This window comes from Anas platyrhynchos, chromosome Z (assembly GCF_047663525.1).
Source record: "Anas platyrhynchos isolate ZD024472 breed Pekin duck chromosome Z, IASCAAS_PekinDuck_T2T, whole genome shotgun sequence".
Classification (NCBI taxonomy): domain Eukaryota; kingdom Metazoa; phylum Chordata; class Aves; order Anseriformes; family Anatidae; genus Anas; species Anas platyrhynchos.
In genome coordinates this window covers 45,862,574-45,889,510 of record NC_092621.1, presented here as the reverse complement: position 1 = coordinate 45,889,510, position 26,937 = coordinate 45,862,574, and the positions used below count along the sequence as shown (strand labels likewise).

Sequence of the window (26,937 nt, the reverse complement as noted above, 5' to 3'; positions counted from 1 at the left end):
ACCAGAGAAGAAACATAAGAGATTAAATGCCCCATAATCCTTCTCTTAAAAATAAATAAATAAATTGATAGATAAATAAATAATAGATTTGCTCTTGATAGAGGCATACAATTTGATGACCAATAATAACAGCCCCAAATCACCTACACCTGCAGCATTTTGTGTAGATCTCCATTTAGTCCCCCTTGGATAAAATATTATCTTCAAATGATATATGGACCATCTAATTTTTCTCTGAATCTACAGAACAGTGCTAATCTGAATTTAAAGAACAGTGTTAGATTAATCTCTGCATGTTGCAACAGGGAAAAGTATAGAAGCTCCCACACAGCTTTCTCTTGTATGTAGTTCTGACAGAAATAGAAACTGAGGAGGTATTTAAAATTTCAGATTTGTCCTTTTAAAATGGTAACTTGTATTTCATCTTTGCAGTAAAGTCCTGGTTTAGTTAAAATGACAGAAACAACAAAGTTTTCTGTAAGACTACAACTGGCATTGCTTTGGTAGTACAATATACTATCTTACAACAGTCATTGCAGCTGGTGAGAGAGTAATAGAAACAACTTGAGGATGTAAATGTGTGACTTTCCAACTTTCCAGATCATCAAAGAAAAAAAAAAAAAAAAAAAAAGTTTAATCTAACCATGACTAAGTCTCACTGAGTTTAATATCATGATGTAGACAAGTGAAGGTATTACATCACATGCTAAGTGGTATAAATACCAATTTACCGTCTCACTGCAATAAAATAATCACTAACATAGAAGTGCCTCAAAATGAAATAGAGAATCAGAAAATCCCAAATTAATTCCTCACACAATTAATTCCTCAGTGAAGAGGAGTAAGTCCCATTGAAATGGAAAAGAAACTATTCATTTGCAGAGTAACTTTTTGTCTTGTCTTTTAGCAAGGTAATATTGTACTGAATCTGTCTGGGATGAAGTTAATTTTATTCATAGCAGCATGTATGATTTGTGACTAAACTAGTAATACCAAAATAGCATTTTACCTGTTACTGCATGAACAGCACTCACAAAGCATCAAGGCTTTCTTTGTTTCTCACTGCCTCACAACACGCAAGGTTCAGTAAGCAGGCTGGGGATGGGCAAGAAGCTGTGGGACAGCTGACTCCAACTTACCAAAGTGATACCATACTGCATAACACTTTGCTCAGGAATAAAATCGCAAGGGGGAGTTTTCCAGGATGGTTATTGCTCAGGAACTGATCAGGTATGGGTTAGCCATTGTTGATTGATTCCTTTTGCCTTGTTTGCTTTTGTTATGTTTTGTTTTTCTTTCTCCTTTTTCCATCATTAACTAAACTGTCTTTGTCTCATCTCGTGAGTTTTTTCACTTTTTCCCTTCCAATTCTCTTCCCTCACTGCATCGGAGTGGGCAAGTGGCTGTGTGAGGCATAGTTGCCTACCAGGTTTAAAACACAACAGACGTACCTGCTAACTTTTAGCCACTGATATTTCTACCACTGTCTCAGCTCACTTACTCACTGGATAACTAATGTAGGCAATGGACCCAGGGACACCAGTATCCTCTTGTGTAATTCTGCTAAGAAGATGTATTTACAACACATAATTAGTAGATACGGAGCAGAATTAGCCATAATAAAATCATAAAAATTTAATAGCCTTTTTAGGCAGAGTGATGGATAAAACCCTTTTAAAACCATGCCATTTCACAGTTGTTATTTTTTCTCCTTTTCCAGTTTCTAATATGTATGCTGATGTTCACAACATGGTTCATCCCAGCTTGAAGGTATAGGAGAGCAAGTAAGAAGATACATATTTTTTCTTTTTTTCCTTCAAGCTCTCTCTGATATGACAGAAGAGTACTTCAGAATTGGGAGTCAGTAACTAGTAACTGCTGTGGCTAAGATTATTAAAATTACAGGGAAGAAAAAAAAAAAAAAGGCAATAAAACTTACAACTGAATTTAATTCATTCAGGACTACATACATGAGGAGAATAGAGTTCCTCAAGATTAGTCTGTGGGGAGCAGTCTCTTGCCTTTCTGTATAACTCCTGTTTTTTCACCTCTAGCTCTCCAGTGGATTAAGTTATTTCACCTGACAGCTGAGAGGTAAGTGAGAATTAACCTTCACTCTAGGACCATAAGTCATTTACAGGACACAATGGATTAATCCTTTACACCACCTCTTCACCCCCATATGTTGATTTACCACATTCCATCTTAAAAGTGGTTTGGCTTTTGACATGCACTCCTCTCAGAGGCTGGTGGGGGGAGTTACAGAATTTCATCCCTTTCATGATTAGAAAAGGTCTTCTAATTGCCAGTCTGAAATCATTTGTAGAAATTTTATAACCACAAATTATTTTGTTAATTTTATCTTTAAACAGCAAATTTCCTTGCCTGCTGTTTACTTCTCAAAGGTTTTCATAAACATCAGACATGTTGGAATTTATCTTACTAGCCTAAACAAATCAATTCGACTAATTTGCACTCATAAAATAAAAATTTGCCTCTTAAAATTGTCTTAATATACTTCTTTAGTGTCTGATCCCAAATCAGAAAAACATTCTTGAATCTGAGTGACCATAACTCCGTATAAAACTCCAGACAAGTTCTTACTGTTTACTTGTACACTGGCAATTAATACTACTTTTCTTCAGTTGGGAATATCTTGCAGTTGGAGTATCTTGTACTGCCTTTTGTGTGTGTGTATCATACTGGATTTCCCTTTTGTGACTGGACTTCTCTTTTTTAATCTTCCGTTAAATGAACACATGACTTGCTGCAAAAATTAGTAGCTCCTGAGTACATGACCATGAACTCTAAAGTCATTAATTTAAACTCTCTACTTTCTTAGAAGCTTATTTGACTATTCAATTTTTCATACTTCCTCCAGTGTGTGCAATGACAATAACTCACAAATAGTATCAGCAGATTTCAATTGCCCCGTTCCTCAAAGCAATTAAGAAATAAACTCAGAACTGACTCTTGAGAATTCCACAACTTTCCTCTTGACTGATAGCTTATCCTCGCAAACAAGTGCATTTACCCAGGCCTCAGCTTATTTTTACAACTTTTGTACCAAAGTCCATCAAATTTTCTATACTTCACTGTCGTGGTTTAACCCGGCTGGCAGCTAAACACCACGCAGCCATTCGCTCACCCTCCCCCCTCCCTCTCTGGGATGGGGGAGAGAAAGGGAAAGTGAAGCCCGTGAGTTGAGATAAAGACAGTTTAATAAGACAGGAAAATAATAATAACAATAATAATAATAATAATAATAATAATACAATGGTGATAATAGGAAAGTAATAATAATATGTACAAACAAGTGATGCACAATGCAATTGCTCACCACCCACTGACCGATGCCCAGCCTAACCCCGAGCAGTCCGGCCCTCCTCCCCCAGCTAGCCACCCCTATATATTGTTTAGCATGACAGATGGTATGGAATACCCCTTTGGCTAGTTTGGGTCAACTGTCCTGGGTCTGTCCCCTCCCAGCTCTTACTGCACCCCCAGCCTGCCTGTTGGCAGGACAGAGCAAAAGGCTGAGATGTCCTTGGCTTAGTATAAGCACTGCTCTGCAACAATTAAAGCATTGGGGTGTTATCAGCACTCTTCTCATCCTAAGCCAAAACACAGCATTCCACCAGCTACTAGGAAGAAAATGAATTCTGTTCTAACTGAAACCAGGACATTCACTATAAAATGCTTTATGGGGTGCCACATAGAAGAGATCTACTACTTGAACCTCAATCATCTCAAAAGAAGGACAGAAACCAAATGAGTCAGGCACAATTTACTTTTGTTTTATACATTTTTAATTCCAACCTTGTTTGCATTCAGCTCCACATCTTTAATTACTCCTTCCTCTAATAATATATATATATATATATATATATATATATATATATAATTCTTGCAAACAAGATAAACAGGGCTAAGATTGGGTTATATCAAGTTGTCTGAATTGTGATCCAGGCTATAAGGATTATTTTTAATCTTTTCTCACATAAAAGAAGCAAAAATATCACTCTCCTTTTCCCCCAGATGTGTTCAACAAGTTTGCTAAGATATCTGTGTTGGAAAAAAATTGCATGAATACATGTCTATAAGACAACATTCGTGACAATTCAAAATTCTTATGTCTGGGTATTTTGGTCAAAGGAATGCAAAACTGGGGAATAGTGAATTTCTAAATAACAATTCTATAAGCATTATCAGCCAGATTCCAGACATTCTCAGCCACATTTGGAGTTTATTACCATAACGGAAGGGGGAAATAGAAAGGAAGATAGTATGAACGGCTTTCACTACCTCAGTTGCAGAAGTTTGCATTCTTAGTTGTAGTGGCCAGCCACCACCAGGCCTTACAGGCATGCACTACAACCATTGACACAGCCCTGCAAGGATACAGAAAAGGTGACACTCCCTTTGCAGCTGGATAAATGTATGGCAGGATTTGACCACCACACCTGCCACCAATACACCCAAATAACACTCAAGTACAACTTCTCAGTTAAAGCTAGTGGTAATGAAATAGTTGCTGCTACAACATTGTTGTTAACTATGCTTTATAGCACTGAATTTTCAGTTCTATAAAAATGCAAATTAGGGAATTAAACAGCTAACATCTCTGTTTTGAAAAGAGAGGTAGTAAAAGCAGTAATGAAATCCATGGCTTCCCTGGCAGTTTCACAATAAAGAATATTTTATTTTTAAGTTGGAGATGCAATGCCAAAATTGTTGCCTGAGCTAGCATTTATTCCAAGTTTAAATTTTTAATTCATTTAAAAAAAATAAAATAAAATAAACCAGTAATTAAGCTCTATACTTTGTGATGGGTAATGCAGCATAGTAGTAATAGTAACATAATTTCACCATTTAAACAGGGCTACATAGGTTATCCTAGTAAGTTACTGGAGACAAAATGCAAGTAAGGCTACAAAGAGCTTTTATTATCTAAGGAACCCATTCAATACAAATGCAGACATACTTGTATAAGCTGTAGTAAAATACAAAGCAAATTTTGCATTGATCTGACAAAATCAAGACAAATTAGCTAACACAGAAGCTTGCTGTGGGCCAAGACAAATAGTTTCCTTACTTCCAAACAAATAGTTTCCAATCTCCTTTACTGAATCAGTGACTTTTGATTTATTGGAAAGGAGATATTGATGTTCAAGCTTACAGGTGACAGGTAAAACACTAAATGATTTTAATTTTGTTTGGGTTTTGTCTGTTTTTGTTTTTTACTTCTGATGAAAACAACCAAAGGAATAAAGGAAAAAGAGGGATGAAATCTTCTTACACTTTTATGAAACAAAGATGTAAAATCCTTTTTTTTCTTTTTTTTTTCCATTGGTGCTTATAAAAGCTAATAAAGTTTTATTCATTAACCAAGCTTCATGTGTTAATAAAAAAAATCAACATGCAGAGAGAAATGGTGAGTAACTATTACAAGCAAAAAATAAAAAGGAGAAAGCTGGAGATCTAAGTCTGTGGTCAGAAGAATATTAATACAATGTAAGGAGAAAGAAAAGTTTTCTTGCAACAAAACAGGTAGAAGTACAAAGAAAATCTTTTGGGCTGAAGATACCCCCAGGGATGGGGGGGAGGGGCGCAATTGTTGAAGATCTACTGAAAGGGCTGAAAAATAAAGAAGTGTAAATAAAAATGCAATGAGCTGAATTGAAGATACTTTAGTACATCAGAAATCATATAGAAAAGTGATTTCTCTTTTTCATGTGAGCAGATAAGCTGAAACAAAGACTCTGCTTTTCCTATGCACAAGATGATACACAGCTGTTGCACAGCTCCTGCACTGTACCCATGCACTCAAGAGCCAGAACATCAAATTCACCATAACTTTGTTGCCCAAAAAAATCTCCTGGGTACATTCCTCCTCGTTATTTTTTTCTGTTATTCCTGTGAAAATCAAACATGACAACTCTGAGATGGACAACAGTCCCATTTTACAGTTCTCACATTTCTCTGTTTTTAGTTACTTGCTTTCCATATTTTCCATGAAAATATCTGCTGTTATGCAAAAAGAAGTCGAAAGCATTTTTATCTGTCTTCTGATCCAATCTCAGTCTTTTCAATTGCATAGATAGTTATAGCTGAGAGAGTGATTTGAAGTATCTGAGGATGGGTTTTAGTCTTTTCTCTAGAGCTTTTGCTTCTAATTCAAATAAAACCTGAACTTCAGTTCTCTCGGATATTTTAGTTCACAGACTACTACTGCAGCAATACTATTTTTTTTAAATGAAAATATTCCTATGATCTGTTCTCTCATACTTTTAAAGACATCTTGTTAGAATCAATAGTAGTCCAAACACAGCTCGCCGGTTTAGCTTCTGCTGGATGATTTGTTGGTCTAAATTCGGTTTCAATTCTGGCTAAAGATTAAAGACTCGACAGCATGCATGTCACTGACAACTTCAACCATCTGTCATTACTCTCAAGTATGTTTTAGTTGTGATATTTACCTACTTGTGTCTGTGCTGTAGATGGAACACAAAAAGATAGATAGATACCTCAGCACTTCACCTTTCCAGCGACCTTAACTTCTGATTTAGCACCTAATTGTCACTCTTTGTTAAGAAGAGCTCTAAAGCCAAACAAAAATAGTTTTTCCCTGTGATAATTTAACATTTAGAAGACTAAAGTCTTTTAAAGCATAATAATAAAAAAAAAAAATTTTTTTTTTTTTTTATAAGGCCTTATTAAGATAACAAGCATTTCCAGTATGTAGGAAATAAAAACTTACCCACCACCATTTGGAAGCACATCAATTTACATATCCATAAAGAGATCATTATACAAATTGAGAGAAAAAATACTTTGTAATTTACATCATAACAAGGGCAGCTTCATTGTGCTACTAGTAGATGTAGTAATTGTGTTACTAGTAAGTCCTATCCTAATAGGACATTGACTAAAACTGAAAATTATTAAGCAGTTTGGGCAAGGAATAAAGCTAAACAGTTTAGCTACATAGTCCAGAAGGGGATTTGTTGTATTATTTCTTTTTAAACTTCATCAGTGAATCAAGGTCTTTGTCTGAATGAACTAGAACTGCTGCTCTGATGTGACTACTGTATGATGTGGTGTCTCAAAAGACACCACAGGTTTCAAATCCAGGTTTCTACAGATGAGGGTTTAGTACAGTCATATACATCTGATGAATCTTGGGAAGAGAAAAAAAATCTGAAAAAGAGTTCACTTTTAATGAACAGGAGAGTGCTGAGTGCTGTAGCATTGTGTCTGAAGCAAGCAAATTATAGTTGCATAGTATTCACTAGCCCTTCCAATCATTCACATTTAAAAAAAAAAATAGCAGCAACAAAAATATTTAAAGGAAAAAAATCAACATCTTGTTTTTACCTTGGAGGGATGATTGGAGCGGAAGTGGATGAATGGGGATAATACAAAAATACTGAGCAAAATTCCCATAATTTAAATGCAAGTGATTGCTACTCAGAGCACCTGAAAATTTCTTCCTTGTTTCCCAAGAAAGGTGTCTGCGGTGCCTTTTCAATTGCCCTCTACAGGTATCGGTTATGATAGAATGATCTGTTTGTGCATCTTTATTCTGGAAACAGACTTTATTATCATTCATGATCACTTTTTCTTTGTGATATTTTCATTGTCAATGACCCAAATTACAAAAATTTAAGGAAAAAAAAAAAAAAGAGAAAAAACTTCCTTGGTCTCTGACTACCTTGATTGCTAAACAGCTACTCCTCAAAACTCTCTCTCTCTTTTTTCTTTTTTCTTTTTTCTTTTTTCTTTTTTCTTTTTTCTTTTTTTTTTTTTTTCCAGGTTTTAAGGCCTTTGGAAGAGGACTGTGCCTTTTTTGTTTTTCTTCTTCACTACCTGGTGGAAGGTGTTAGTCCATTAATCTCACTGACCCATCTGATTTCTGTAGTCAAAGTGCTGACAAAACAGTTATTGTTTATTTTATATCCATTGTCTCCCATTCATGCCTTGATTATGATTTGTTAGTATATTTAGCTGCCAGGTTTAAACTATAAAATATATCTCAATGTCAGCGGGAAATTTTCTGTGTAAACAGTAACAGTAGTACATAAATCAAAATCATTAGTGTTACTCTGTCTGGTAGAAAATCTAGCAGTTCTTTCTGTGTTACAAGATGCACTCTCCCTTTCTTCCTGTTTTTCTCACATAAACATATGATAACAATGGAGATGAAGGCTTTAGTCTTTATTCATTGTCTGAAAGATACTAATTCACAGTGTACATTAGGATTACCAGGCATAGGGAAAACTTAGGACTACTATATTTGAAAACAAAGGTCAAGGTGTCAGTACAAATAGGTGCATGGATTTGACTCTCGGGGGCCCATAAACTCTCATAGTACACCCAATCCCTTCAGCTCTCAAAGGCACCACTGTTTAGAACAACACCCTTCCAAACACTCCAAAGAGCAGGAAATCCCTCTCGAACCATCACAGACTTTCTGTTTCTTATTCTTTAAGATGAGAAAACACAAGAGCCACTTACTAAGTTATTATTATTGTAGAGCTTAAAACAGAAAGTATAGAAGAGTTAAGAATTACATCATCTCTTTAAAACCGCTGTTGTCATTTTGGAAATATCAGTTTATTGATAGGAATTGTTACAGAACCAATTGCAAAATTGAAAAATGGATTTTATGCAAGATTATATTTCTAGATTTATCATTACCACAATCTTATATTTTGATTCATTTTGCTTGTAATACTCTTTCTATTTTTCCTAACCCTTGACAAACATAAAACACCACCTCTTCTCAGAAAGTATGATCCATCTACTTAATACAGTCAATAGTCCCATAGTCAGCAAAAGTGTAAGTCAGTTTTTCACACATCTGGGCCATACTAAGACCATGCAATTCAACAACTCTAGCCACAACCAGCTAACTGTAAAAATTTAAACGTGACTGTTAACTGGAAAAAAAAAAAAAAAAAAAAAAAAAAAAGTGAGAATAAAATTATAAGGAAATGAATAAGAATATTTATGAACGTTAATTTTACTCCAATACAGCTAGATGGCAAATGTATAAATAACTGAATAGTTTGAACCAACATACCAATTTCCACTGGGAGATGGTTGATTTGGTTTTTTGACAGCTCCAGAACTCTCAGCTCTTGAAACAAAGCAATGTAGTCTGGAATGGTTTGAATCAATGTATTGCTTACATGCCATTCTTTCAGAAAGGTCTGGTCTTTCAGAGATTCTGGAAATTCCTGTAAATAAGATTATATAAATAGAAACCATCAAGATAGAATTTTGTTCTATCATGTTTCTAAATAGAGTGAAAAGAATTCCCATGGCCAAATCTCAACACTTTTCCTAAATTATCTTGATGTAGAACATCATTTTGCCAAATCCTCACAGGAGTTGTTATCTTTTGATGAGTATTGCAGATGTCTGTCACCACATAATCTTTTTTTTTCATCTGTTAATGCAATTATTTTGCTCTAAAACTGAAACCTATTTGAAACACTCAGATGTTTGGTGCCTCCCATATTATTTCCTTTTTCCAGCTGGAGAATTTTTCTAAAACACATTTTACTGCTTTAATTCATACATCAGGATACAGTAAAATGCAACACGGGAACAAAATAGTGGGTGTATGGAGATTACCAATATAGGTTTTGACACTAAAACAAAAAGTGTCTTCTTAATATCTGCTGAGGATGCAAAATTTGTTTGCCAAGATGGAACATGGTCCAAAAAATAGAAACATTTCAGTTAGGATAAATACATATCACTTATTGAAAGTCTTATTTCAACTATGTAACTTCATGAGTCATTTCACCAGTTTGAGAATTTTTGCTCATTTGTTTATTTCAATATCAACAAAAATATTCAATTTTTAAATCAGTCAACCATTGCAATTAGTTCTTATTTTACTCAGAGAATATATTTTCTTTAACATTTTTAGGATTGTTTTAAAAACACAGCAAATAAGTTTGCTTCTGGGTAATTTTCACACTATATTTTATCTGTTCAAAATTTCCAAAGTATAACAGCTAAATTGGCTGAAGGTTTTAGAGCCTTTAATTCTTAAAAATTTGCTTTAGTTAATTGGTATTGAGTTCAGATATACACTTCATTGAATTGTGTCACAAAATCCCTTTAACTGAATCAGATAAAAATCATTTCATAAAGCTGATGGTCGGAACACTTAAAGTCAACTTACTAAACCAGCACATAATTTACCAGTCTGCCCTGGATTTTATATCACTGTATGTTAGTAACTTCTGGAATAAATAATTGTGAAGAGGAGCTAACTTTGCTCCATAAAAAGAGAAGTGTAATAGTTTAAGCTTTGAATTCTTTTACACCTTCCAATTTATTTTTCTGCACATAAAGAATTCTACACAGTAGAAATTGCTGTTTGGTATTTTTTCCTTCTAAGTTTCATAGATGCCCCAAGACATTAACAGGTGTGATGCACTTAAATTGCGGGTTTTTTTTTTTTTTTTTTGCTTTGTTTGGTTTTGATTTGTTTAATTCTGAACTAGAAGCAGTGTTGCTTAACTCTTAGATAAATTAAAACTTCTAATTAAAGATATCCTGGACTTAAGATCACTTTCTTTTTCTTTATTTGGGTGTTGCTGTCTCAAATTTCAGTTCTTTTCAAATATACATACGCAGACATTTAGCCTATATACGTAGTTTGGCTTTTCTACTTGTCTTTCCATGTCTGGTATGGATCATTTCATTTCTTGCTTCATTTTCTATGTGTATATTGCATTGTGATCCATCTTTTATATTTTTCAGTTTATGGCAGTTGAAAAATAAAATAGCTTAAATGCCTTAGGACAAGTCAGGAGAAATCTCTCCTTCTTTCTGATGTGGGTTTCCACTACCACACCTTCAATCCTGCACATTTTTCTACAGCAAAATAAAAGAATAAGTGCCACTGCAAATTTGGTTAGTATTGCTTTTCTCAGCTTTACAGAACTGAAAATGCATGACGTCGGGAATAATAACATTTAACTGGAGTATGAGAGATACTACTGTAAGAAAGAACCCTAATTCACTAAGAAAGGAGATGCATAACATTAACACCGGAGGGAAAAAATGTTTGGAACCAGATATTATTTGCCACTTTATTTCTGCTGTTGTGCCACAGCCTAGGTCTGTCTTGATCTATTCCAGTGACCTGCTGTTTTTTAATACCTTGTTATCAAAACTGACTATCTTCCAGCTGTCAAATGCAGCTGGGAGCAAAGGATAACACTTGCCCCTATTAAGCCAAAAAAACCAGTTCTCCCAGACCAAAGGGGTACCCCACAAGGTTCTTTTTGTATTTAAAAGACAATGGAGAACAAAAATCACTCTCAGATAAAGACCAAGCTGCCCAGCTCCTCCAGAAAAATAATAATAATAATAAAATAGACAAAATATTTGTCTATGATTAATGAGAAAAAGGTTTTAAAAAATCTTTATTAACTGTTGTATGAATAGTGCCAAGATTCTTGTGCAATAACTGACATAAATTCAGGCATAAAGTTAAAATAATAGAACTAGATTCCATTCTTCTACCAGTTGTCCACACTCATTTCCTTTCTTTGGATTTTTTCTTTATATCTTATAATCATATTTACAATTTCCAAATCTAAGTTTACAAATTCTTTGCTATAATGTGCTTTTCTTTAACATTCTCCATCTTACCATACATTTGTTCGTGTCACTGGTGTGATATTTTACTTCATTTACAAACTACATAGGGAAGGGAAGAGAAATTTGCACAAGTTTTATGTTTGCTTTACTCTCTGATTCCCTTGTGTTCTTTTGTAATCAGCTGTTGCCATGCTAAAGCTGGCAGCCTGCTGATAAATTACTCCATGAAGACTGACACTTGGAGGATAGCCAGTCTTTTGCCTTTAACAGCAAAACAATAACTCAAAACCCTTTGACTGGGGGATGGGAGGGAGTAGAGTCTGAAAAGGAAATAAATAACAAACTTACAACCAGTGCTGATTTTACTATTTTTAATTAGAAGAGAACTTATCTAGCAGACATGAGCCTGAATTAAAATTGTGACCAAAATATTCAGCTCTCTAAAGTTTTAATTCTGCTTCTATTCCTAGCCCTGTAATTTTATCTGTCATTGACCAAAACCAAAATTGGGTCCAAATTTCTTTCATCTTTGAGAATCATTGGATCTAGCTCCAAAAGTGGGTTAGGCAGTTTACAGGTTTTGTGGAGAAAAAAAAAAAAAAAATCTCTGGAAGTGAAATAAGCCTGAGAGATTTTCTCTGTTCATTCAATGCAGTGATTCTATTTAATTTATTGTGGCAAACAAATACCTCACTGTCACTAACTACTGGAAATAAATGGAAATTCTCTGTTCTCAGTGAAAAGACAGAGCATGTCAGATGGTAAAAACAGAAAACAAATACAAATCTAGTAATTAATTTGCTGACATTTTCTGTGAAGAAATTATATGAAGAAGATTGTGATTTACTAGTAAAGAATTTTTGCATCACTCATTCATCCATTTGTTGTGCACATTTGATATTTGAGTTGTTTAAATCTGTTGGATACAGATTCTCTGCTGAAGAAAATCATCACAGCCAAGTACAGCCACGTTCTGTGTTTCAGTGAACATCATCACCACTCATTTGTAAATACTAATATTGAAAATTTACAGTTGTTTTTCCTGAACTTTTTCTGAAAATCATTTAAAATTCACTGATCCACTAGAGAATAAACATTCATTAGTTAGAAGCAGAAAGCAAATGTTCAGAAAGGAAAAAAAAGTTAAAGTAAATTCATTGAAAAATTTGTATGAATATTCATAGTGTTATTTTCTACAGCTTTCATTCAGCTCTAATAGCCATGCTGTTTCTCTGAAGAAATAATTTAATTCAGTAGATACATGCTTACATGTACAAAGGATCTCAATTAAGTGTTTCAGCAATTCATCATCATTCTCTTCCAGACAAGTAATTTGACTGTACAATTCAAGAGTCCAAAGTCCCTAAAGAGCTCTCTTTTACAGGGGGTTTGCTTGGAAAATTCTTAGAGAAATAACAGTTTCTGAAATATACCTTTGGAACCTCAACTTACTTGTGGCTCTTCTCATACTCTTCTCATGACAACAAGTCCCATGACTTTTGTAAGCACAAGAGGATTTAAGAGACTCACTGTTGGGGGCAATACAAATGGGTTCTGCACATTGTTTAAAAAGACAAAACTCCGTCTGACTTCTTTCACAGTGTCAGATTATGAGACCAGCCTGTTTGTTGTTGTAATATCTTTTCTCTCCTTTATTTTTTGTTGTTTATTTCAACAGCTAATTATAAATATTAATTAATACTGTACCTAGCTTTCAGAAATGCACCACACGGAGATGTAGACATTTGAGTCATAAATATTTGGTTGGTATATGAAAGAGGAGACAAGGACCACTGAATCTTAGGAATGTTGTCACACAACCTCTTAGTTGTGGAGTTCTGACAGACAAAGGTAAATCTATCTAACTGATGCAGTTACCAACCAAAATCCATAGCCAAAAGTTACCCATTCTAGACAGGCATAACCAAAATAAAGCTCAAATCACTTTCAGATTCAAAGACTCTTAGTGAGCACAAGTTCTTCAGGTGTAATGGCTTGATATTGATTCTGCTTACAGCATTGTTGTTCAAAAGATTTCCATTAAGATCATAGAATCATAGAATATTGCAACCAAACTCATAAACCCATAGTGACTTGAGACAACTGCAGGCTCAAATTACATCTCAAAAATTAACTTAAAAGTGAAGCATAACTAAAAAGAATTAATGTTCCACAAGGAGTTATGGATCTGCATTTCCATAGAATTGCAGTGCTAGTCTATCTAGCTCATACTCAGTGCCTATTTATTTAACCTAATATTCATTCTATGAGTTTTATCTTTCTCAGAGATGTTAAAATAATTACTTTATAACTAAAAGGAATAGTGAGTTTCCACTTAATTAAAATACATTAGCATTTCAATAACATTTGAAAAGTAGAAAATAGATGGCATGGAGGTCCTTAAGGAAGGCATTCCTATTAGGAATTCAAAATGTGTGACCTATTTTAATTTCCTCTATTACTACGGTTCTCCAAAGGAGATCCAAGAAGATTTTCAAAAGAGCACTCTCCAGATGATTTTTAAAATACTTGTCCAAGCTATTCCAGTATACAGTTGAACATTTCATGAGACCTGTTTTTAAGTTTGCACTCAACAGCACAGAGTCAGTGAGCCAGATTCCCTGCTATGCTCTACAGATCTGAAGCATGAGACAATAGCCTCTTTGCAACATCTACATTTTTACCATCTAGACAACATGTGTACTGATGAGTACCTGGTATAAGTTATAATTCTAATTGGCTGCAACATTTCAGATAGCTCAGTTAGTTGGTTTGTTGTATTTTGCTGTTTGAAGCTGTTTGTTTTTTTTTTGCTGTTGAAGTTTCTAATGACAGGCATTACGTGGAGACCTCTGGGAAGGATATGGTAAAGCCACTTATTTTCTTCTTGCAAAATCCCTGTGCTGGGGATTACTCCTCTGTGAGACTTAACTTCACAGCATTCAGAAAGAAAACTGGTACAGCCTAGAAGCAAGCCCAGTTCTCAAAATTAAATCTGTAAGTCATACCAACAACCTGCCCAGATTTATCTGTCTAATGTCTAGAGAATATATTACTGCTTCATTGATGAGAAGAAAGAAGAAATGTAATAGAAATACTTATCAGCTAAAAGTGAGAGAGAGAGACAATTCAACAGCTAGTTCCCAAAGGGGCACTTAGTGGGGCTGTGCTATTCACTGCTGCCAAATGTAAGAGAACAGCCAATATGAACACAAGCTATTTAAGTCCCTGCAACACTACAATAGCAAACCCTGTTTTTACATCTAGTGTCTGAGTGCTTAATCTCCCAAAGTTTCCACTCATAGATGTATTTATGTGCAAAATCAATAACAAAATCTGAAGTGCAATTGACACCACAGCTCCTGGCTACACACACACACACACAGACACAAAAAGGGGGGGGGGGGGGGATTTGGGGATGAAACTGTGCCATGACCATGGATATTTCTACACACAAATTGTCAGCCAGTGCAGCTTAGGTTGTATATTTTGGAAATGCATTTTCTGTAAGTGCAATTTCTTCTGAAGGACTGATAGGGGAGTGTCATGTCTGATTCTTTCTTTGTTTTGGAAGTAACAGCTGACATTTGAAAGAAAAAAATATAGAGAAATTATATTATCTGAATTACCAAAGTAGATATTTGAGAAAATTACATTAAGGAGAAATATATTTCCTTCAGAACTTTGTCAAGTGGATTATCATATTTTTAAAATATTTTTCCCCTGTTAGAGACTGCCAGTGCTCTTTGACTTTGAAAGACCAATGGTCTTCTATAAACAAAACAGTTTTTATTTTATCTTTGTCTGCAGACATCTGAGTTATGTCAAAATATCTTGCTGAGAAAGCAAGATATTTTTAGCCAGGCTGGGTCTGGACAACAATACACAATGGTTGTGTGATAAGACCACATAAGATACGAAGACAGAATGAAAGTACATGATGGTTAAAATTGTACTGCTCAAGATGGCACAATGTATGTAACCATACACCAGTATCTCTGAAATGTGATCTTTCAACATGTTATATTGAAATGAAATAACATGGAAAATCCAATAAACTATATAAGTTTCATTTTACCTCTTAATATAAAGCCATGTTTATGATAGTAAAACAAAATGTTAACCAACTGGCAAAAGAGAAGAAGAAAAAGTTTTAGTTATGCAGTTCTCTGCTATGTGATGCAAAGTAAATATCTGCAGGTGGTACAATATCAGTGTTCAAGGAGCTGTAATATCTCTTTTTTTTCCCTTCAAATGCACATAAAAAGTTTACAATACAAGAGAGTGTGCATTATGAATTACACGGCTTTAATATTATTGTCAATATGCAAGGTCCTTGAAAGCTAAAATATAGTAACACTCCACCAGATAAATGATTGGCATTATGTTCTCCCTTCTAGAGCTAGATGGGAACTATACTTTATTTTCCAGAAATTTTGCTTACATTTGGTTTATTCAGAAAGGAATTAAAGTAAAATAAATAAATAAATACAATAAAGCTGAAAAAGAAAAGACTTTCATATCCAATTTCAAGTGTGGGACAAAGTTATGTTTCAGGTTAACCAAAATAATTGTTTACTAGATAAGATTTATTCACCTTGTAGATTGGTTTTTCAATTTGCACTTTTCTTAATTAAAATTTCAAAAATCCATTTCAAAATGATAAACTACAAAAAATTAAAAATCTAACTCTAATATTCTAATAAAAAAGGCCATCTCCTTAATAAAACAATATGCATTATAAGTACATTTCAGGCAAATCATTCCAGACACACTGTAAAAATTCCAGGCACACTGTTGTTCCTCTTTTGCTGAATTTCAAACCAGCATTAACTCAGAGCTCATTTTTAAGCTTGTATTGTATTTCACTCAATACATAACCAGAAGCACAAAGCTTGGGAAAAAAAAAAAAATGTGTAGGGTCTTTAAAATATTTAGCATATTTAAAAACTAAACCATTAGTTTAAAGTAAGAGAGGAAATGCTTTTGTCACTTCTAACACAGGGAAAAAACATCATTATCATATGTTTGGCAATGAAAAAAATGTTTTGCAGCATTACAAGATACAGTGCAAAGCTACCCAATCTCTTTAACAACAATAATATATTTTCTATATTTACCGTCCACTGCTGCCCAGAAAGCTGAAAAATAAACTTGTTTCTTTCCTTATTTGCTTCATCTGACAGAGCACGTTTCTTCTGGAGCTGAGGAGTCTTTCCATATGTGTCCAAGACCTTCTCATCTGTGTCTACAAAGCCATTTTTAAGGTACTTTGATTGGGGAATGCCTTTCTTCCGGCACTCCAGTATGAAGTTCCATTCCTGCTTTATCCTGAAATAGTGACAAAAAGTGTTTATGTGAATTAGCTGAAATCACAGAGCACAGAAGTCTTAAAACTCAATTTTTTTTGCATTAATAAATAACAAAATGTAAACATGCACCTAATGTATTGGTCATTTAGAAAAGCAAATGCATTCCTGGAGTCTTGCTTAGATTTTTGAGACTGATATATGGATTTCAGATGAGCAGGATTTCATATAGATTCTATACCTTAAAGAAGGCTGTAGAGAGGTGGGGGTTGGTCTGTTCTCCCATGTGCCTGGTGACAGGACGAGGGGGAATGGGCTTAAGTTGCGCCAGGGGAGTTTTAGGTTGGATCTTAGGAAGAACTTCTTTACCGAAAGGGTTGTTAGACATTGGAACAGGCTGCCCAGGGAAGTGGTGGAGTCACCATCCCTGGAAGTCTTTAAAAGACATTTAGATGTAGAGCTTAGTGATATGGTTTAGTGGGGACTGTTAGTGTTAGGTCAGCGGTTGGACTCGCTGATCTTGAGGTTTCTTCCAACCTAGAAATTCTGTGTGTGTAATACAGTGATACTCAGGGACTAACAGAAAAACAGAGACTAAGCCTATTGTCATAGAAAGCAGCATGAATGATGCCCTTTATTTCACAGGAAATGAGACAGGATAGAAAATACTTTCTCACAGAACAAGGAACATCGTATGTATATACACAAAAAAAAAAAAGGTAATACATATGCAAAATTTTTCAGTTGAAAAAAAAAAAATTATTTTAACAAGTAAGGTGTTAGAAATATTCCCTTTTTCCTGCCCTTTCTTGTTCAAGTATAATGATCTATTTCCATTTTTAAACATTATCTTCCAACACCATCTTCAAAGGTGAAAGATAAGGTCAAAGTTATCACATGCTAACTAATTTAAGTTTAAATTTCCATGTAACTTTAGGCTCACCTCCAGGGCAAAGTATTACCTATATAACTTCAGGTGCAAATTCAATTTGATATAATTAAGCAGTGCTAAAATCACATGCTTTAATTTAAGAGAGATTTATTCCAGCTTAGTCAATTAAGGAACTGGTTGATTAACGGAAGCAAGACTTCCTTACACCAAAATAAGACTCTGCAGAGTCTTGTTTCATAAATCTGTTCTCATATTTGGAATGATAGACTTTTTTTGTTGTGCATAAGTTTCAATTATGTGATCTCCACCCTCTGGCAAAAATTTTAAGCTAAAGACATGGAGAAAATTAACAGGTGCAGAAGGGAACAATGGTGAGGATAATATGCCCTCTAGGGAAACAAAACCATGAATGGCACATCCTAAAAGGAGAAGCAGAAGCAAGTTTGTAAAGTTTAAGCAGGAATTAATAAAAATTGTAAACATATTCCTAGCTAAGCATTTGATTTGCTCTAAAATTATAAAGTTTAAAATAACGCCACATTAATGAGCAAGAATATGTGGTTTTAAATCATGTACAATAAATCAGCTACAAACATAAATACAAGAAACATCTTCAAAATATGGTGCAAGTAAGCAATTTTCAGACACTCATTGAAAGATATATGATAAAAAATGAAGAGCAGAGTATATGTATGGGAATAGGATACTGTATTTTAAAAAAACATTTTTAAGTCATTGCTAGAAAGAATAATATTCAGGGATCAGAAATGCATGTTTAAACAGGAAGGGTGTTACTCAGGCAGTAGTGAAGTACCTAGCATGAATGGGTGTTCTTACTGAAACATTAGGGAATATTGGAGAAACATGAAAGCAGAGATCACAGCAACAGTAGGAGACTTCAGCTATCCATAAACACATACCACACTGACACAAGGTAGACAGTATACAGTTTTGCAAATCACACATGACTTTATCAGAGCGGCTTGTCTGAGAGACCATAAGAAGACTAGATTTAGTTTAAAGCAACATCATACCATACACAGATCATCAGAGAACTACAGAAGACCCCTGTTATAATAATCACCACAATGTATTCCCATGGGAGAGAGAGAGGGAGAGGGGGAAGGAGGGGGAGAGGAGGGAGGGGAAGGGGAGAGAAGGGGAGGGGGTAGAGGGGAGTTGGGTGGGGAGATGAAAAATTGCAGTTCACTTTTTTACACAGTGCAGTGCACTTTTACACAAAAGTGATGGAAGATTGCATAAAAACAGCACCATTTCAGAGTAAGTACATTCTAAAGAAGGGATCACGTCCTCCTCTCACTTTCAAAAATGGGGAAAAAAAAAAGAAATAACATTTATGTTCACATGAAGGAATGAGAAGGCGGTATAACTCTGACAAGTTAAAAGTAAAAGCATAAAAAGGTAAGTGAAGTGACTTGCTGCAGGTATACAGATGAATGGGAATAGGATTTTTAGCACATCAGAAGCAAGAAGCCTCTCAGAAAGATGGTGGGAACAATAACTTACCAAGGTATGAAAAGAGCAGTAAAGGAATACTCAATGTTATTAAGAGAGCAGGAGTCATTAAGGAAGCTGCAGAAAAGTCAAACTTACCCTTTGCTTCAGTGTTCTTTGGAGGGATCAGTATGCTCTTTAGAAGTAAATATTTTGAGAACTCACTGACATTTAAAGTGCCAACAGAAGAGGCTTGAGAATAAAAGAAAAAAATATCTGAAGTAAATCTCCCAGCTTCTGTTGGTGCCTAATTGTGAACTGCTTTGTACCACAGCAAGCTGTGATAAGTAAATGAGTAAGGAAGAACAAAAAAATTGGCAATCAGAAATGTGTTTACCACCACATTTCAGTCCACGGAGTCCCTAGAGGAGTACTGAAGAAGTCACCATAGTCAAGGAAGAGTCCTCAACCAAACCACAGCATCTCAAAATCTTTTCCTAAGATACTTGAAATAGCAAGGACACAAGAAAATGGGTTAGAGGAGACACATCTGCCTAACCCTTTTTGTGGTCCTCCAAGATACTGCCTCTGTTACCTCTAGTTACAGAGGGACAGACTCCCAAATATTCAGTTGCAGTAGGCAGCAGTACCATAGAGTATTCCCTCCAGTTGCAGCCTGGAAGCACTCAGATGACATGTGAGCTTTCAGATGTTTTACACATTAGAAAATTCAATTTTTAGTGTTTATCTTGCCTATTTCAATCTGTCCTTTGAACCTCAGAGACCACTGGTGCAGTAGGGGACAGAAAATGTAACAGCAAGAGATCAACCGGAAAAGCTAGAAAACAACATTTTCATATACTATAAGAAAAATAAACACACCCAAAACACCTACTCATTGTTTTCCAAAACTTGTCTACCAGTGAGCATAGCTAATTAACTATAAAAGCTCTCATTATTGTGCAAGGTGAGTGGGAAGTGAAGTGGGAAGAAAAAAAAATAAAATAGTGAATTGAATCCCTGAAGAAGAGAACAAACAAACAAACAAAAACAATCTGAACCATTAAAGGGGAGAAATTGAACTTAAAACTTTGGCACTCTTTTTTTCCAAAATATTCTAAATAATCCTAGCTTTTCATACCACTGTTCATGTTCCTACCAGTCCTCCACATACAGCTTTTCTGTGCCTCTGCACAGAAATTCTCCAGTACTGCCCTCTCGCTTCCATGGAATTCCTTCATTTTCTACCAAGGAATTAAACATTTTATTTCAGTGTATAATTCAATACACTGAAAAAGTTTAACCCCATGATGCTTTTTTTAATATTCATTCATCTTCACTCATCAAAGAAATAACTGATGTGTTCCTCAAGGTATAAATTCCAAGAATGTTAGAAAACTTAACAAACGGAAATAAGAGGTCAAAAAGCCTAACTCTAGGAAAAAAAAAAAAAAAAATAAGGCACTGAGCTGCTGTACAACAGCTCAGTGCTGGCTGTGTCAAGTAGACATCAGGAACACAAGAGCAGACTGCTTAGATCTGAGATTTTACTCTCTTACAGCAAAGAATATAGAAAAAGGTCAAAAGGCAACTGCATTAAAGATGAAAGAATAAACTGTCCTCTGACACTTTATTGATAACACATACAAGACAAAATTCAGGAGGACATTATACAGTGTTAGACAAATAAAATAAAATGCATACAACAAAAATCACTGCTAATCAAATCAGTTGGTGAAATATTGACTTCAGAAGAAAGGCATTAAGAATTAAAACTGGTGAGAAATTCAACGTGGATATCCCAGACTGAGGTGGAAATCCTATGTCAAATTTCTTTGTCACATACCACTCTTACATCAAGTTATGTCAATGTGCTGTTTTAAGCTTTTAAAGAATGTTTTCTTGTAGTTACCAGGCTAAGTACTATGTACAAGCACGTTTCGAGCAGATGGAAAGTGAATTAATAATGGAGCAACTAACATGCATAATTTTGTACAGTACGTATTAGAATGAAAACATGATATACGCCAAGGGAAGAGGGTCTAATTATTTACAATCCCTACTTGGACCCTTGTGGTGTGTGCTAACCAAATGAATCAATCAGGCCTTTTTGGTCTGGAGGTGTAACTTCTGTCAAGTCAATATGTATAATTGAGCAGAGATTACAGAGCTGTAAATTGCATATCATATCATATCATAGAATAGCTTAGGTTGGAAGAGACCTTAAAGATCATCTAGTCCCAACCTCCCCTGCCATGGGCAGGGATGCCATCCAGTAGACCAGGTTGTACAGGGCTTCATCCAATGTGGTCTTGAGCACATCCAGGGCTGGAGCATCCACAGCCTCTCTGGGCAAACTATTCAAGAGCTCCACCACCCTCTGCATGCTACAGCTGAAGTCATACCAAAGGATAAAGAATCACAGAATCATAAAATCATTAAGGTTGGAAAAAACCTCCAAGATCATCTGCTCCAACTGTTACCCTATGACCAATATTACCCACTAAACCATGTCCCTGATTATCACCTCCAACCCTTCCTCAAACACTCCCAGGGACTGTGTTTCTACCACCTCCCCGGACAACCCATTCCAATGCCTGACTACTCTGTCTGAGAAGAAATGTCTCCTTTTTTCCAACCTGAACATCCCCTTGAGCAATTTGAGGCCATTTCCTCTAGTCCTTTCACTAGTTACCTGTGAGAAGAGGCCGACCCCCAGTTCCCCACACCTTCCTGTCAAGTAGCTGTAGAGAGCAATAAGGTCTCTCTCCCCTGAGCCTCTTCTTCTCCACACTAAACAACCCCAGGTCCCTCAGCTGTTCCTTATAGGACTTGTGTTCCATATGATTCAATCACATGGTTATCAGTCAGCACTGTCTAGTAGTCTTTGTCAAAGCATAGAGCTAATGATACTCCTTAAAGGATCTTTGTGAAAATAAAAACTATTTTAAGTCTTTCTTTCCTTATGCTCCTCAAATAAAGTAAGATTACCACCATGTTTTCAATATCTGAAGGTTATTGTGTGAGTCTTGATGAAAGACAGAGAATACATCTAAAAAATGTGGCAAACAGAATATATCCACACATACAAAATCAGCCTTTAAATATTCTATTATTCTTCTAGACAAATTAAATTTCTGGTCTTGGTACTTTAAGGGCTCCTGATAGTCCAAAACCATATTTCCATATATGACAAACAAATGAGTTCTCTACAAAATCACAGTTCTCCTTTTTGTATCCTTTTATTACTAAAGTTTGTATCCTTTTATTACTAAAAGGATGTAATAAATATTTCATAATATTTTCTGTATTTTCATCTTCCTCCAGAACTTGATTGTACACTTGCAGTCAGATTAAAGAAACAACTATTTTCGTTATTTAGATAAAGGATGTTTGTCTGGTCAAGCCTAATTTAGGTGGGAATACAAACACAAAAATATTTTTTCTGGACTTAGGAACCAGATGAGATATAAGGATCCAACTCAGCTAATTACTCCCATATTTCAACATTAATTATCAGAATAGTTTAACTAATTTTAATCAGGCTGATTACAAACTATTTACATGTGTCTAATAGGTATATGTTACATACTTTTATATTTATAACACAAAAGCACATCTGTAAGACTTCGCTATAACATACTGTAGATGGTACAGAAGAGTTATTTCTGGCAAGCTATTAAAGTCTTACTACAGCTTAACCACTGATTTTCAGTAAGCTTTCAAGACAATGCACTGTAGATACTAAGCAGAATCAGCAGGGAAATGGAATATTTAAGTATTTCCATTTTGGTGAAGTTTTCTTCAACAAATTCTTCCCCAGATGTTACCTCACCACACCTACAGCAAATAAATTTTACAGCACATAATTGAGATCTCTTATGATAGATATTTCCTTTTGAGGATATGGGAGTTCCTTGCTTGCCATTTTAGATTCTCCAACAAAATAACAGATCTAACTAACCTGATTGCAAAGAATTACTATTAAACAAGTTTGATGATTGCGCCTTCAAAGGACTGATCAGCTTGGAAAACAAAAAGCTTACATTAATGTGGATTTGAGTCATCCCAGTAACTGAAGAGTAATTAGGTTTATTTGGATAGTTCTTCCTTCTGGAATTGCCTACTGATCACTGTCTGTATAGGAGATCTTGATGAAAAAGCTAAGCATCTTAAGTGAAGAAATGAAGTTTCACTAAAAGACAGTATTTCCTCTAAATCAGGATGAAAACTGTCACCAGAACACTACATGGTGACACCAGTTTAGTACTCTTGAGTGATGTTTAAATCAGAATTACTAGCCATGCAATATCACTAAACAATCGTATGGAATTTGTATAGGAGCAGCACAGTTAAACTGGAGCTCAGCCCAGACTAATATTACTGACAGATGAGTAACATTTCCCTCAGTTTCAAGTGGATTAATTTAATTTCAGTCCTACTGTCAGGCTCTTTAGTAGGTTGTCAAGTATTGTGGCTGAGCAGCAGCTTTTATCTTTCAACCCACTTGCGTGCACTAAATTAGATGTGATGTATGTATGCACAAGTGTGTAAGAGCAAAGGCAAATAACAAAAATGGTTATTAGTGCTCCAGAAATACTCCCAGATTGTTACTCATTATTTGTGTTTGGGACTAAGCAATCCCAAACTGAGTTTTAGTCTTGTTTAGAAAAAAAATCTGAATTGAGTATTGAAAAGAATAAAGAAAAACATCAAAAATGCTGCAATTATTGCAATCATTTCAAACATGTTGCAATCCTTCCAAAAATATCATAGAATCATAGAATCATTTAGGTTGGAAAAGACCACCAAGTCCAACCTTTAACCTAACACTGCCAAGTCCACCATTAAACCATGTCAGTAAATTCTGCATTCACATGTTATTTGAAGACTTCCTGGGATGGTTACTCAACTACTTCCCTATGCAGTATATTCCAATGCATCATAACCCTTTCAGCAAAGAAATTTTCCCTAATATCCAAGCTACACCTCCCCTGGCACAATTTGAGGCAATTTCCTCTTGTCTTATCACTTGATTCTTAGGAGAAGAGACCAATATCCACCCCACTATAATCTTCCTTAAGGTAACTGTGTGATAAGGTTTCACCTGAGCCTCCTTTTTTTCTAGGCTAAACAACCCCAGCTCCCTCAGCTACTCTTCATAAGACTTGTTCTCTAGGCCCTTCACCAGCTTTGTTACCCTTCTTTGCACATACTCCAGAATCTCTATCTCCTTCTTGCAATGAGGGGCCCAAAACTGAACATAGTATTCAAAGTGCAACAACTCACAAGAACTGAGTACATAGGGATAATCCCTTCCCTAGTCCTGTTTCTGATACGGTGTTTCTGATACATGCCAGGATGCTCTTGGCCACATTGCTGACGTATATTCAGCAAACTATTGACCAATACCCGCAGGCACCTTTCTGCTGGACAGCTTTCCAGCAACTCTTTCCCAAACCTGTAGCATTGGATGGCATTTTTATGCACCAAGTGCAGTACCTGGCACTTAACCTTGTTGAACCTAATACAGTTGGCCTCAGACCATCAATCCAGCCTATCCAGATCCCTCTGTAGAGACCTCCTATCCTCAAACAGATCAACACTTGCAACTAACTTGGTGTTGTCTGAAAATTTATTGAAAGTGCACTCGATCCCCTTGTACAGATCACTGATAGAAATATTGAAGAGAACTGGCCCCAGTACTGAGCAGTGAGGGACTGGGCCTCCAGCTGGGTTTAACTCCACTCACCACGACTCTGTGGGCCTGGGCACCCAGCCAGCTTTTCACACAATGAAGCATACATCCATCCAAGCCATGAGCAGCCAGCTTCTCCAGGAGAATGCTGGAAGAAACAGTGTCAAAAACCTTGCAGAAGTCTAGGTAGACCACATACACAGAATTTTCATCATCCACTGAATGTGTCACCTTGTCATAGAAGGAGATCAGGTTTGTCAAACAGGACCTGCCTTTCATAAACCCATGCTGACTGGCCTTGACTACCTGGTTGCCCTGTAGATGCTGTGTGATGGGATTCACAATAATCTACTCCATCAGATTCCACAGCACCAAGATCAAACTGACAGGCCTGTAGCTTCCTGGATCCTGCTTCTGTCCCTTCTTGTAGATTGGCATCACATTTGCTAGCTGTCAGTCCAGTGGGAACTCCCCTCATACCAACACATGCAGCATGGGAAACAAGCAGGAGAAGTTGAAAACCATGGTGCAATTTGACAAATATGACCTGATTGCTATCATGAAAATGTGGTAGGATAGATCACATAACTGGAACACTGGAATAGAGGGCTATAAGCTCTTCAGAAGAGGTAGATAGGGAAGGAGGGGAGGCAGTGTTGCCCTCTCTGTTGTGGCAGGGATTGATTGCCAAGAGATGCTTGTGGGTGAAAGTTAAAGATCACACCCATAAAGGACGGCTTGTGGTTGGAGTCTACTGTGGGCCACCTGATCAAGAGGAGACTGTGGCTGAGGCATTCTATCTTCAATTACAGGAAGCATCATGCTTGCATGCTCTCATCATGATGGAGGACTTCTACAACCCAGATGTAGGCTGGGAAAACTACACAGCAGAATATAAACAATCCAGGAGATTCCTGAAGTGCAATGAGGATAAGTTCCTGATCCAGGTATTAGACAAACCAACCAGAAAAGAAGTATTACTGGACCTGGTGCTCACCAGTGTGGACAAGTTCATTAAAGAGATCAAGACTGGAGGCAATCCAGGCTGCAGTGACCATGCCCTGCTAGAGTTTGTGATCTTGAGGAATACTGGCCTGAAAAAGAGCACAGTCAGGACCCTGAACTTTCTAAAAGTGAAATTCAAGATATTTAAAAACCTAGTGAGTGTGATATCCTGGAACACTGTCCTTATGGACAAAAGAGCTGAACAGAGCTGGCCACTCCCTAACAATGTTTTTCTCAGAGCACAGGAACTCGATGTACCCCTGTGTAAGAAAGCAAGTGTGGAGCACAGAAAACAGGGACGGCTGTGCAAGTTCTGCTGGTCAAACTGAGGTGCAAGAAGGAAAAACAGGCAGTGGAAACAGGGACAGGTGGCCTGGAAAGAGGCCAGAGATGCTGTCCACATGTGCAGGGACAGGATCAGGAAAGCCAAGGCACAGATGGTACCGAGCTTGACAAGGGGTACAAAGAATAACAGGAAGGGATTCTATAGGTATATTGCTCAGAAAAGAAAGGCCAAAGAGAGTGTTCCCCCTCAGACGGATGACAACTCATAACAACACACACGGAGAAGGCTGAGGTACTCAACAACTTCTTTGCCTCAGTCTTCACTGCCAATCTCAAGCTTCCCACATCTCTTGTTTCCCTGAAGCCATAGATGGGGGCTGGGGGAGCAAAGTCTCTCCCAGTGTAAGTGAAGAGCAGGTTTGAGACCACCTGATGAAAACAAACAGGTACAAGTCTATGGGGCCTGGTGACATGCATCCCAGGGTCCTGAAGGAATTGGCTGATGTAGTTGCCAAGCCTCTCTCCATCATATTTGAAAAGTCCTGTCAGTAAGGTGAAGTCCCTGATGACTGGAAAGAGGAAAACATCACTCCAGTTTTTAAAGGGGTAGAAAGGAGGACCCAGGGAACTACAGACCAGTGAGCCTCACCTCTGTGCCTGTC

The 26,937-nt window shown here is 36.2% G+C and overlaps 1 protein-coding gene across 2 annotated transcripts in view; it reads right to left on the bottom strand.

Moving 5' to 3' along the window:
* Positions 1–26,937, bottom strand: part of LRRC2 (leucine rich repeat containing 2) — a 72,939-nt gene that overhangs the window by 27,151 nt on the left and 18,851 nt on the right. For both annotated transcript variants that reach the window (XM_027446668.3, XM_038171106.2), the window contains exons 3-4: positions 16,752–16,962; positions 9,086–9,242 (exon numbers count right to left, since the gene is read on the bottom strand). In XM_027446668.3, the coding sequence (XP_027302469.2) occupies positions 9,086–9,242; positions 16,752–16,962 (368 nt within the window). The remainder of the gene's footprint in view (positions 1–9,085; positions 9,243–16,751; positions 16,963–26,937) is intronic.